At 39.7% G+C, this 13124-nt stretch overlaps 1 protein-coding gene across 1 annotated transcript; it reads left to right on the plus strand.

The window, feature by feature from the left end:
* The first annotated feature begins 92 nt into the window (after window positions 1-92).
* LOC108939882 (tetraspanin-1-like) lies at window positions 93-11301 on the plus strand. Its single transcript, XM_029246997.1, has 7 exons — window positions 93-149; window positions 809-1024; window positions 2779-2853; window positions 2961-3059; window positions 3605-3750; window positions 3942-4074; window positions 11086-11301. Exons 1-7 carry the CDS (start codon window positions 93-95, stop codon window positions 11299-11301), a joined length of 942 nt encoding a protein of 313 aa, XP_029102830.1.
* Window positions 11302-13124: the final 1823 nt, after the last annotated feature.

Consider the following 13124-nt stretch of genomic DNA (forward strand, 5'->3'; position numbering starts at 1 on the left):
AGTTCTCACAGACATTTTCATGTAGTGATACCCCCCCGACCAGTGATTCCCAATATCCTTTTGTATGTTTCAGGAAGGATACGGCAGCAAAAATGTGTTGCTCTGGCTTTCTTAGAACTGTAATGATTGTCTTCAATGCCATTATCTTTGTAAGTAAAACACTGTAAACCTTGGTGTAAATAATTAACATCAGGAAAAGAATGTAAAGAAATAACCAGTGTGATGGGAAGCTAAAAAAACTGCCGAAGGAGGACGCTGCATGGAGCTACTGGAAGTGGCCATGGATTTGGGCCTAAATGCCTGCGACATTTATCCTATATGCAATTTTGATTCACACATGTGACATTTTATGAGCTGGGCACGTGAGAGTGGCCGCCTGATGTCTGAGTTGTGTGGCTCCAGCTGTCAGGTCTGTTTCATACAGTGGAAAAGGGACCCTTGACCCCTTGTATTGGTGTGTGTTTAAAAAGAAAGGGGAAGAACAGTGGTGACATGCAGCATGTCACTAAAATGTGTCTTAAAAAGGTTATATATAAGCTCAGCCCACTGAAAATCCATTCATTTTTTCCTCCCTAAAAATCATTGATCTTTATAAACAAAAGTGCTGGGAAAACATTTTTAATTGTGTTGTTTCATTGTTTTAATTATTTTTTTTTTGTGTATTCTTTAAACCTTCCATCACCTTGGCAGTTTCTTCAGGTCTCCCATCTCCTACTGGCTATTTATTTCCAGAATATACTGTAATACTGGAATTTTTGGTTAATCACACATCCAGCAATGAGCTTGCTCCTCCTCTTCTGGCCCACAGCTAGCAGGGAATATTATCCTTGGCTTGGGGATCTGGGTGAAGGTGGAGAGTGAGTCCCTGGTGAAAGTCCTATGGAACACAGAAGACACTCCAGAAGGGGCAAACCCAGTATTTCACATGGGGTACCTACTGATCGCAGTGGGTGCGGTGCTGCTAGTCATGGGCTTCCTGGGCTGCTGTGGGGCCATGAAAGAGAGTCCATGCATGCTGTTACTGGTGAGTTTACCCAAAGACTTGTAACCTGTACACACAAGACACTTTTTATATCAAAAACAGCCATGTCATCACAGTAGGCACTGCCTATTTTGACTATTCTTCATTGGAAAAAAAAATTCCAGTAATGTATAAACAATAAAGTACAATGAATCCACTAGTAGGTCCTACATGTGCCACTGTGGGAGGCACCGACTGCCCTCAATCCACAGCTTTTAGCACCCACATCCACAACAGGTCTTGAACGTGGCTGTGACTCAATGTCCATCTCCTGTCCTCAGGACAAGGGAAAAATTCTCATGGAGGTTGGAACTGTTGCCAGAATATCCTCAGAGCATTTGGGTCTCCCAGGTCTATCTGGCAGGTGCTTCAAATTGCATGTATAACTCACCACCAGGTGGTCATCATTTGATTGTTCTTCTCCTTTTTTCACTCGAGTGTCCAGCACATACAGCCTCAAGTAGGATGCTACAACCGTGAAGTCAATCATCACCTTGTGGCCCAAGGTGCTCTAGTACCAACCAGGCGTTGTACCCGACTGCCACCCTTCATATTGCAGGTGGCAAGTTCACGGGATGGTTCCTTCCTTGTCAGTGGGTTCAGTGGCTTCTTAAAAAAACTCCAGTTTGGGGATCTTGGTTCTTTACAAATCCAAAAATGGTTCCCCTTATGGCATCACTGAAAAAAAAGGCTTGGTGTCCTTTTTGAGAGTGAACAAAGAAAATTCATTATAACTCACCACTGAATATTGTATTGAGTACAGATAGCATTACTATAGCTTTAGGCACATTTCTTGCAGAAGTTTTTTATTTTTATTCTGAATCCAAATTCATGATGTAGGACCCCGAAGCAGTCACCAGTTTGTTTAATTCAGTTTAATTCACTTTTTATTTTATGGAGTGCTCCTCTCACCAGAGTAATGCAGAGAGCTGGATGACATTACTGAAAATTATCCAAAATTACGGTTATAACATACAAATAACAGTAGAGTAAGACAGCTGGAAAGAGCGGAAAGGAAAACAAAAGCACCTAATCGCAAAAAAAATGGGAAAAAATAAATGTCTGGGGGTCCAAATACCAGTGGTTGCCCACCCCTCCTGGACTTTCTATTGTGGTGACAGAGGGACATGTGTGGACATGTCTACTACAAAAAAGCAGTAGAACAACTGTCAAGACTGAGCTACAATCTATAGAAGCTATAAATTGTTGTCCAAGCCCAGGTTTGTGGTCCCGTCCGTTGTGTTAGTGTCCATAGTGTTGACAGTATCCAACAGTGCACCAAGTACACCAAACATCTTGAGTCAATGGTCACCTCTGTGCTATCACAGGGTACAGGCTAAAGACAGAATAGAGAAAAGGGGTAGCAAGAATATATAATGGGTGCAAGGTATGCTGTTAAACAAATTTGTTTATAATTAATTGGTTTGCCTCCTGATGGCAAAGACAACGAAGCTCTCATATTCCACTCCAGTGACTCAAACATTCAGTAAAATAAATGCACAAAAATGGCTTTATTTATTATTGCACCGATGCACAGTATCACTTTTCTAAGCCAAATTTTTATAGGTCTTGATCTAGAATTCTCAGTACACTAAACTGTGAAAATAAATTGGAACTACAGCTATGAAGAGTGACATAGTGAACATTTATTTCAGAACAGGTTTTTACAGTACTACAGAATCGGTGCTCAGACTTGTTTTGATAGATATTATGAAGACATAAGAATTTTGTGTGAGTGTACAGTACCTCTCTTCCAGTTCTTTGTCATTGTGCTGCTGATCTTCATAGCCGAGGTGGCTGGGGTAGTCATGATCTTCATCTTCAACACTCGTGTGAGTCACTGTACTAGAAAAAATGTCACTAAGAGCCAAAGGAAATGCAGGGCTGTCCACGCACTCTCTAAGACTGCAGTCACTGTTCTTTGTGTTCTCTTCTTCAGGTGGAAGAGCTGATCAATAAGTTAGCCCTTGAGAGCATTAGGGAGGATTATGGGACTAAGTTTGATCTTACCGGATTATGGAACAGTATCATGGAAGTGGTATGACATTGTGTGGAAGACAGTCTGGATTCACAATGACTTGATAGAGAAATATGCTCAAGGGTACTAACTCTGACTTAAGAAACACACCAGCTGAAACTGCTTGTCCCATGCGGGGGTCGCAGGGAGCCGGAGCCTGACCCGGCAACACAGGGCATAAGGCTGGAGGGGGAGGGGACACACCCAGGACGGGACACCAGTCTGTTGCAAGGCATCCCAAGCGGGACTCAAACCCTAGATCCACCGGAAAGCAGGACCCGGTCAAACCCACCGCACCACTGCGTCGCTGCACCCCCTCGGACTTAAAACAATACATAAGAAATTGTGGCTTATCAACATTGGATGAGAACTGGTTTATTACTGATGGGTTAATATGAGAGTATATTGGTTATAGTAATTATTTAGTATTGCCGGGCTAACTTGTTCAAAACCCGAAAACGACAAAAGTGATGCAGAGAAATTAATACAAAAAAGAACATGCATACACATATATAATAAGGGAGGGTGGACTGTATGTATGTATATTCTCTCTTTGTCCTTTCCAGCTGAACTGCTGCGGATTTTATAACTACACCGATTTCACTGGGTCTCCTTTTAACAACATGACTGCTGGAAGATATCCAGACACTTGCTGCTTAAACAGCCCCTGTACTCTGGAAAATTCTAGAAATGCGGTACTGATTCTCCATTGGTCTTTTTTACCTTTGTATAGTATTTCACATAGTTTTTTACGCTTCCTTTCATACCGCACTGAGTGGTGATCCTACTGTTTGATGTTCTTTAAAAAAATTTAAATAGCCTCCAACGCTACCTCCAAATTGACGTGAATATTTTCCCGCGTCTTAGTGTTTTTCTATTTCACGAGGATCTGCTGCCGTGAAGCTGTAGTGAACTAAGTCATTTCAATCCCTCGCCCTCACAGAAAGTGCCTGGCTGCTATCCTAAGCTGGTGGACCTACTAGAGAGTAACGCTGTCATTGTGGGAGCTGTGGCCACCGGAATTGCTGCCCTTGAGGTACAGTATTCTTTCTATCCACACCAACCCTTCCAAGATCATGCTGTTGCTGAATATTAATCATTGTATCCCATCTAGTGTAAACAAAACTTAACTAAAGCTTTTGCAGAGAAATCTTTCTAATTTAGGGGTACGGTGGCAGAGGCGATTGGGCTGGGTCCTTCTCTCTGGTGGGTCTGAGGTTCAAGCCCTGCTTGGGGTGCTGTGCGATGGACTGGTGTCCTGTCCTGGGTGTATCTCCAACCCTATGCCCTGTGTTGCTGGGTTAGGCTCTGGTTTGCTGTGACCCTGCTGAGGACAAGTGGCTTCAGCCACCGTGTGTGTCTTTATAAATTTCACATAGAGGAGATGCAAATGTTAGTGGTCAGTACGCAGTAAAATATTTCTAAAGAAGCGGTGGCTAGAAGTAATAAAGACACAGATAAAGAAGCAGCAACGTTGATTTGCATTGACTGTTAGGTGTTCCCTTGATCAACATGTTCAGGTTGGCAGTTTGCTTTCCTTTCAGATCGCTGCCATGGTGGTTTCGGTGACTCTCTACCGGAAAAGTTCACATCAGGGCTGTTCAGCATGACGGACAGTCACAAGTCACAACGCTTAAAAATGTTCAGTTTCCTGCCTGTAACTTTACCACATTAATTAGTCATATATTCTACCTGCGTACTGGAAGCGCTGACACCATTTGGATGTGCAATAATTTTTACATACTGGGCCATTCGGTAACATAGTGGCTAGAACAGTTATTTGTATTCAAAAAACTCAGGATCTGCTATAATACTCTTATGTAGTTTCATACCCTGAATCACTCTATTAAAATTTACTATAAATTGATAAATCATTGTAAGTAGTATACAAATCTATCATTGTAATTTGCTTTGGGAAGAGAAGCATCAGCAGCTAAGTGGATAAATAATAATTATGTTTAAATGGAGTCTTGTTTTATGTGTTATATTACACTTAAGCTGCAAAATGTGTTGCTGTGCTACTGCACATTTTCAATTGTGGGTTTTCTGATGCAATGCACTTTGAATTAGTTTGTATTTATCACTATGTATGCACAAAATAAAAGTTTATGTCACTGAACTCCAGCATCATTTCAGTTATATGCTACAAATGATTCTGCAATTCAAATTAATTTTTAAAGTTTCATATTTATTTAGCAGACACTTTTCTCCAGAGCAACATCCAGTGAACTCTATGTAGTGTTCTCAGCCCACACACCTTATTCACCGTGGTGACTTACACTGCTAGATACACTACTTACATTGGCTCACTCATCCATACATCAGTGGAACACACACACACTCTCTCTGTGTCACTCACACTATGGGTGAACCTGAACAGCATGTCTTTAGACTGTGGGAGGAAACCAGAGCACCCAGAGGAAACACACACAGACAGGGCAAACATGCAAACTCCACACAGACTGAGTGGGGAATCAAACCCACATCCTCTTGTACCACCCAGGAGCTGTAAGACAGCAGTGTTACTCACTGTGCCACCATCCCACCTTTTGTTTAAAAAAGTAATTTGCAGTCTATCTACTCATAAATTGGTTTATTTCTCATAGCATATTAATTCTGCTCCAGCAGCATTGTAACAGTCGTTGAGGACTACATGTAGGAACAAGATGGCAGCGGCAGTTGTAAAAGAAGTGAGATGTAGACCAGGAGCTTCCATTTCAGCAGATGTAGAATTTATGAAGGTAGCCAACCATTGTTCACGTGGGCACTTCAATAGCAACACATTGGAGAGCAGTTCTCAAGGCTATGAGAGCTACTCTAACAAAGGTTATTCATCAATCCACCGAACTTCACAAATCCATCGGAAGACATAAAGAAACGCTACGTAATCACAAAAACAGTTCCTCCACGTGCATGGATTGCCATTCTATCCCAGTTGTCCCATACATGTGGGCCTGCTCACAAACATGCCAAATGTCATGACATTTTGTCATAATGCAAGACCATCATATATCATTATGAGCCCTGAAACAAAGTCTTAAGAACAATGTGCTAAAAGAAGATGAAAACAGAATGGAATCCCTTACCTGTCAGTGTAAAGCTTGATTAACCCACAAAATTTTCTTACATTTACATTACATTTACATTTATTCATATAGCAGATGCTTTTCTCCAAAGCGACGTACATCTCAGCAAAAATACAATTTGTACATTATATTAGGAGAAATAGACAGAGCTGCAGACATGTGACTCTTAAGTAAACCTAGTTGGTCACTTTCCGCTTGATGCACCGATGTTCATCGCTTGAGTAGGTGCATGAAACTCAGGATAGATGAATCCTAATCCCAAAGCAATAGTTTTCATTTTGTGACACCGATCACTAGTGTAAATCTTTTTTACTCACTTCGCTAATGTGTCTTTTTCTCTTTTCTTTCAGAATTCTGACATGTGTTTAGTGACTGACAAGGGCAATCAAAGACAAAAATTTGACTTCCCAGAATAAAACTCTTCAAAAGCCCTTACATAATCAACTGCTGTTACAGAAGTTTCATCTTCACGATTTTTCACAAATGCTGTTGCCACTGTGTTTTAGCAAATAAAATGTACAGTGTTCTCCTATTTTATGTGTCTTACTTTCCTTTTTTACTTGTATTTCTCATAACAGTAATTCTGTTTAGAAATGAAAAGAAAAGGAATTTTAGGCAGGACGTACAAGTACAGAAATGCATCATTGTTTTTCCCATAAGAAATAAGGGGAAATTGGGTTGGATATATACAAACGCTCAGGATACAATCGGTTTTCAGGAACGAATTATGTTCATAAACCGAGAGATGCCTGTATAATATACTGTGACAGTGCTGAGATTGTGCAGCATTTCTCTCATTGTGCTTTGCAGCAGGTGTTTCTCTACTTCTGTACAAAGTTTAATGAATCTGATGTAATTATGTGACATTTTAAATATTAAAATGGTTGTTCATTTATAGTTTATTATCATGTGTTAATTAATTATCATGTGTTAATTAACACACGATAATAAACAGGCAACAGCTCTACCACTATACGACTGTCACGGAGCTGTTGCCTTTGGACCCAAAGGTGGCAGGTGTGAATCCAGCCGTTGGCTGTAGTATCCTTGAGCAAGGTACCTACCCTAAAATTGCCTAGCTTACAAAGGGGTAAATAATTGCAGGTAATTTAACATTGTAAGTTGCTTTGATTGTAAGTTGCTTTGGAGAAAATCATTGGCTAATGAATAAATGTAAGGTATTTAAACTTCCCTTCTGGAGAATTACATTACATGGAGGGCATTACAGCAATAGAGACTCAAGTGATTCCAATGTTACTGAAACATACTGAAATAAGGACGGGATGGAAATAGAATGTGCTGGCTGCTGCACAGCATAGTGGTGGGCACAGAAAATGGAGAGGCACACAGCAACAGTGGACGAATTCGCGAACAGAATGGTAGGGTTGTGCCAATAGTGAGTGTGGACGAGGAGGGAACAAGCTTTGGAGTGTAATGACTCCGTGATGGCGCTTTGGAGAGCAGAGCCATGGTCTATGAATTTCTTGATTCTGCCAATGTGGGGCAAGCTACCGAGTCCATCTAAACTGTTCGGTTGGGGAAAGGTTGATACTCTATCATGCCCATTGTTTCCAAAGAGAATGACGTTGAAGCACATCCACAGCAGCTGTACAAGAGCACTAGGTAAGGGCTGCTGTCACAGCCCCCATGCTCATATTTCTAAGGCTGTGGCAGCTTACGAATGTGGGGATTGCACACAGCATCAAAGCAGCAACCTCAGCAACCACAGCATCAACCACCAGCTCAGGGCTCCTGGTGACAGTGCAAGACCGGCAGTCGATTGCTGACATAGGAAGACAACGTAGGTATCAAGTCACCATCATGGAGACATCTTCAAGGCTAGATCGTCATGCTCTCTGGAACTCCAATCAAGTCATATTGTTGGAGCTTGTAATCCCTTTGGAAGAAAATAGGGAAGAGGCCATGGAGAAACATCCACTGATCTCAGGTTATATCAGTCACGATGTGTCCTAGTGTACTACAAGATGTATTTAAATAAAATAATGTCATTCTCTTCTCATCTTGAATTGGTTGCATTGTTTTTAATGTTCTTTCATTAAAACCAATCAAGTCATGTTTACAGTATCCAACAGAAACACCTCAGCTGACTTCTATGGATTTCATTGGCCAGTGATGGCTGTCAGTCATAGTTTTTCCTTTAACCAGTCAAGCACAGTCATAACTTTTACCAGTAACTCTTAACTCACTAACTGTTCAGGCAATTTAAAAATTTCAATAATAGACATCGCATTCAGTTTGGGAGACTGGGATCAGGAGAACCATGTGGCTGAGCAGCTTGCTTTAGGGTGAAAATCCGTGGTTTAACATTCAGCCTGCGTTAATGAAAAATGAAACTACATCATTAATTTGTCATTTAGCTGACGTCTGTACTATTTCTGCAGCAGGGTATTTGCACAGTTCAGGGTAAGTGCATTGCTCAAGATCACTATAGCAGTGGAGCAAAAGGAATTTGAACCACCAACCTCAAATAACCTGAGCAGTGTGATAATACCATGATGACTGATCAGTTTGTCTTTGCATTGAGAACACTTAGCACTTACTCTTGCTCAATCAGTTAATTGCTTAGTTTTATCTTGCTTTGAGGGACAACCTAATTCATTCACTAGCAATGGAAGCGATGGACCGCGGAAAATGTGAATGAAGTTCACATTAAGAACGAGTTATTTCTCATATTATTGTGAGCACTGAATTTTTGTCTAAATTCTTGAACTGAGTTACTCATTGAGTTGTTTCCATATTAATAGTTTAATATGTGACCTGCCTGTTTGGTATTGTGTTAATAGAAATGGCATTTTCTATGTTTTTCACATTTTAATGATACGTTAATTGTTTAAAAACAAAACTGTAAAGACTCGTTTATTGTAACCATTAGTAACATCTCATTACTGATTTCTGTGGATTTCATTGGCCATTGTCAGCTGTCAGTCAGTTTTTTTAAACCCATCAAGTCACTTCTCCTGTGAACCAATTGCAACACACTTCACTATCAGCTGACTTCTTCTCTAGATTTAATTGGCCGTTGTTGGATGTCAGTCACAATTTTCCTTATGGAGCAGTTGTCAAGCAGCTTGGTTTAGGGTGAAAATCTATAGCCCCAAATTCAGCCTGTGTTAATTTGTCATGTAACTGGTGTCTTTATCCAAATTAAGTTACAATCTATACATTTCAACAACAGGGTATTTGCACAGGAGCAGTTTAGGGTAAGGACATTCTGCATGTGTGTAAACTGATGTTAACACAGTTGAAAACACTTGCTATTTTTATTTAAAAACTGTCCAATAATTGACATAAAGTCGTTTATTTTGATGATAAGTTCTACCAGACAGTTGAAATAACCATTGGGTCTTGACTCTTGTTCAAGACAGCTTTCTGTTTTTGATGTTCTCATCATGGGCATTATAATTGTGTGTGTGTGAGTGTGAACTGATTTTGGAATTCAGCGCTCTTTGCTCTTTATTGCAATTTTACCCATTCATTGTCTGTGGGTGGACAGATTTGAACAAACATACTACACATCGAAATGTGAGTAAAACTCATAAAATTGAATGAAACTGGTGATCATATTTCTGTCTTTACATGAAACGAGCCATATTTCCAATATATATAAGTTAGAAATGGTTCAAATTTGAGCGGAACGCAACCCGAGGGTTAAATATCTAATTGCAGAACCAAGTTTTTGAAAGTTAGATGTTAGCTGTGCTTTATAAAGGTTTACTAACTAATATCTATACACACATACATGTACATCCATCCATTGTCAATAACCATTTCTCCAGTGCATGGTCACTGTGGTCCAGAACCACCCCCAGAAGCACAGAGAAACGCGGTACATGCACCTAGACAGGAGGCCAGTCTATCACAGTGTTAATGTATTTTTTTTCTGTTCCTGTTTGCATTCTGACCAAACTTCAATTTCAACATTAGCAACAGAAAGCCATGTAAATACCATTTAGCTAGCTGCAATAAACTAGCAATATAACTTGTGTTCAGTATGATTATTGCCTCTATCTGAATTGAATGCCCTAAATGAATAATTAATTAGTCAGTTAAATCATAGAATTTGACTAATAAACTAGTTAGAATCTGAAGATTTATTTCTTTGTATTTATTTGATTACACTTATTATCTCAGCTATCTCCAAGATAAGCAGAAGAAAAGGATTAACTTTTTTATTTTATTGATGTGTAATTTTATTAGAACAGCAGGTTCAATTAAAAAATATATCCATGCATTTTTGCGTTATGTATTATATATTGGATATTATGTTGCTTATTACTATATTTAAAGCGGTTATTGTTGCTGCTGCCTCAGAATATAAAAAGTGAAATAAGTAACAATAGTTTCGTTTTTTGACCTGATACTGTTTTACTCAAATGCCTTTTGGGAGGAAGACATTTACTTAAGACCTTGTTTTTTAAGTAACAGTACTTCAGTATTGTTTTGATCATTCTGCAACAGGTTTGTGACACCTCACCCAAAATGGCACATCTTCAACCCCTCTATGCTCTCCTGAGGTATTTAATGTTAGGGGTCACTGTGATCATTATGGTAAGTACTACGTGCCTTTTAACAATCATACCTTCTCTTGAAATGACATGCATTAAAAAATAAAGCATTGTAAGCCTGTGCAAAGTTGGCGGTGTGTACAAGCAGACTGAAATGCGAAGCAGATAATTAGACAAAGCTATTGCAGTGGAGAATGAAGCCACTTCCAATAAAACATTTAATCTTGGGTAAAAAAATGTACATAATGTAGTTCTCTTGTATGTATAAAAATTACTGTATGTCATGAGATTCACAGCAGTTGTAAAGGCAGTAAATCCCTGTAGCACATTAATAGTTCTGGATACAATGTATATTCAATAGTTTTCGTAAGGAGTCCATGTAAACTAATTAACAATAATAACTGTAGATTGTCATATTTGTCTTTGGCCTCTCAGATCAGCGGCCTTGTGACCGTGATCTTTGGTCTTTGGATGAAGTACGGTACCACCAGCTTTGTGGCGGCATTAGATTCCTACTCCATGCAGCTCTTCACTGAGAGTTACATCTACATGGGAACAGGTTCAACGGTTATTCTCATTGGCGCCATCGGCTTCTGCGGCGCCCTGAAGGAGAACCGTTGGCTCATTCTGTTGGTGAGAGTTCACTCATGATGAAATATACATTTTCTATATGTTTCCCCCCAACAACCCAGAGCTCTGTCTTAGGAAACATTTTGTTATTTTATTATTTATTATGTTTTCTGGGTTTTGTAACTTGAACCTTTCCAGAAGCAGTTCTTACATGAAGGTCCATCTTCTCTTTACAGTTCTTTTTCATTGTGACAAGTATGTTCATCGCAGAAGTTGTTGGGGTTATTTTAGTGTTGGTGTACAGTGACAAGGTAAGAAAACTAGACGAAATCACCAGTTCAACTGTTCACCCATTTTTTTTTTTTAAAACAAATGAACTGGGTCACAAAAAATAGAAAGTAGTACAGTAGAACTTTTTAATAATTATGGCTTTTTATGGTACTGAGAAGCTGTATTCATTATTGAAATGTAATATCACATTTCTCATAGCCTGGTGCTTCATGGAAGTACTACATAACCTAACCAGTGACCCTCTTAGAAACTGTTCCTCCTTTGCAACATCAAGTTACTATTTCGAATGTTTTTTTGAATAGCATTTCTTCAGTTACCACTGTGATCCTAAAACTGTCCGTTAAAGCCAACGTGAATGCTGAAATGACTGAATACTTAGTGTTTCGAGGCGGGATTTGGTACCAATCCTATTTTAGTCAGAGCAGGAATTGTCACTTCCCACTCTGAGCCCCAGTGTTAATTGCTTATTCATCTGGCTTCCCATTACTGAGCGCCAAGACTAAGTAAAGCTTCTATAAAAATTTCTTATATGCTGCTTAATTTAGAAGCCTACTACAATGTATTAAAAAACACATTATTTGGAAAGTACAAATATTGTGCAATTGGAAAAAGAGCCATAGATTATTTATATTTGAAGGATAACAAAAACACAAAATGGTACGATGTGCTATGTTATTATATAGCCACAGTTTATATGAGTATCGGCAATATTCCACAAACATGCTCAGATGGATGCAAGTGAGATTTTGAATGTAATTATATTTGTATTTTAGGTCAAGATGTTGACAATCGAGGCAGGCAAGCAGTCTTTATTGAAAGACTATATGGGCTCTTCGGCTTTCGATCCAATATCAGAGGCTTGGAACGTAATCATGCTGAAAGTGAGTGGTTTCACTACACCCTTTTCCTGCGTAGTACACTCTGTACATTCTTAGACTGACCATTAAACACCAGATCCTTCCACCGTGCTATGTGCATTCTTCAAAGACACCCTTTTTAAATTGACCTCTATTATTTCTTTTTCGTTTTCCTTTGCAGTACAAATGCTGTGGCTTCTACAACAAAACGCAGGATTTCCAGAACTCTTGGTTCAGCTCCACCACGGGGCTCAAATACCCCAAGACATGCTGTATTGACATGAATTCATCTACGTGCAATGGTGTCAATATCTCTGAAAGCCTGATTCACCCCGAGGTAGGTCGCTCAGCAAAGGGGCTGCAACCGGAACACTCCAGACTGCCCCACTATCAAGATGCGAGACGTAACAAAGTACATAGCCACTGTGGATGACTTGCTAAGAATTATATTGATGAATCCCACCCATAACCATAGTTTATCCCAAGTGCAGTCATCAAGCTAGTCTGAAGGGCACTTTACTGCTGTGTTCTCCAGGGCTGTTTTATCAAACTCGCCAAACAGTTTCAGAACCAGTCTGTCATGATCGGATCCATAGCATCTGCAATCTGTGTTATAGAGGTGGGTATGCGTACGTTCACAAGTCATTGTGTGTGTGTCACAGTCTCCCAACCATTGTTCAGGCCGTTGCTTATCCCTGACCTTCTACTGCAGATCGAAGCTTTAATATCTTAGTTTCGCTTCAGAAAGACTCACTG

This window comes from Scleropages formosus, chromosome 20, assembly GCF_900964775.1.
Source record: "Scleropages formosus chromosome 20, fSclFor1.1, whole genome shotgun sequence".
NCBI lineage: Eukaryota > Metazoa > Chordata > Actinopteri > Osteoglossiformes > Osteoglossidae > Scleropages > Scleropages formosus.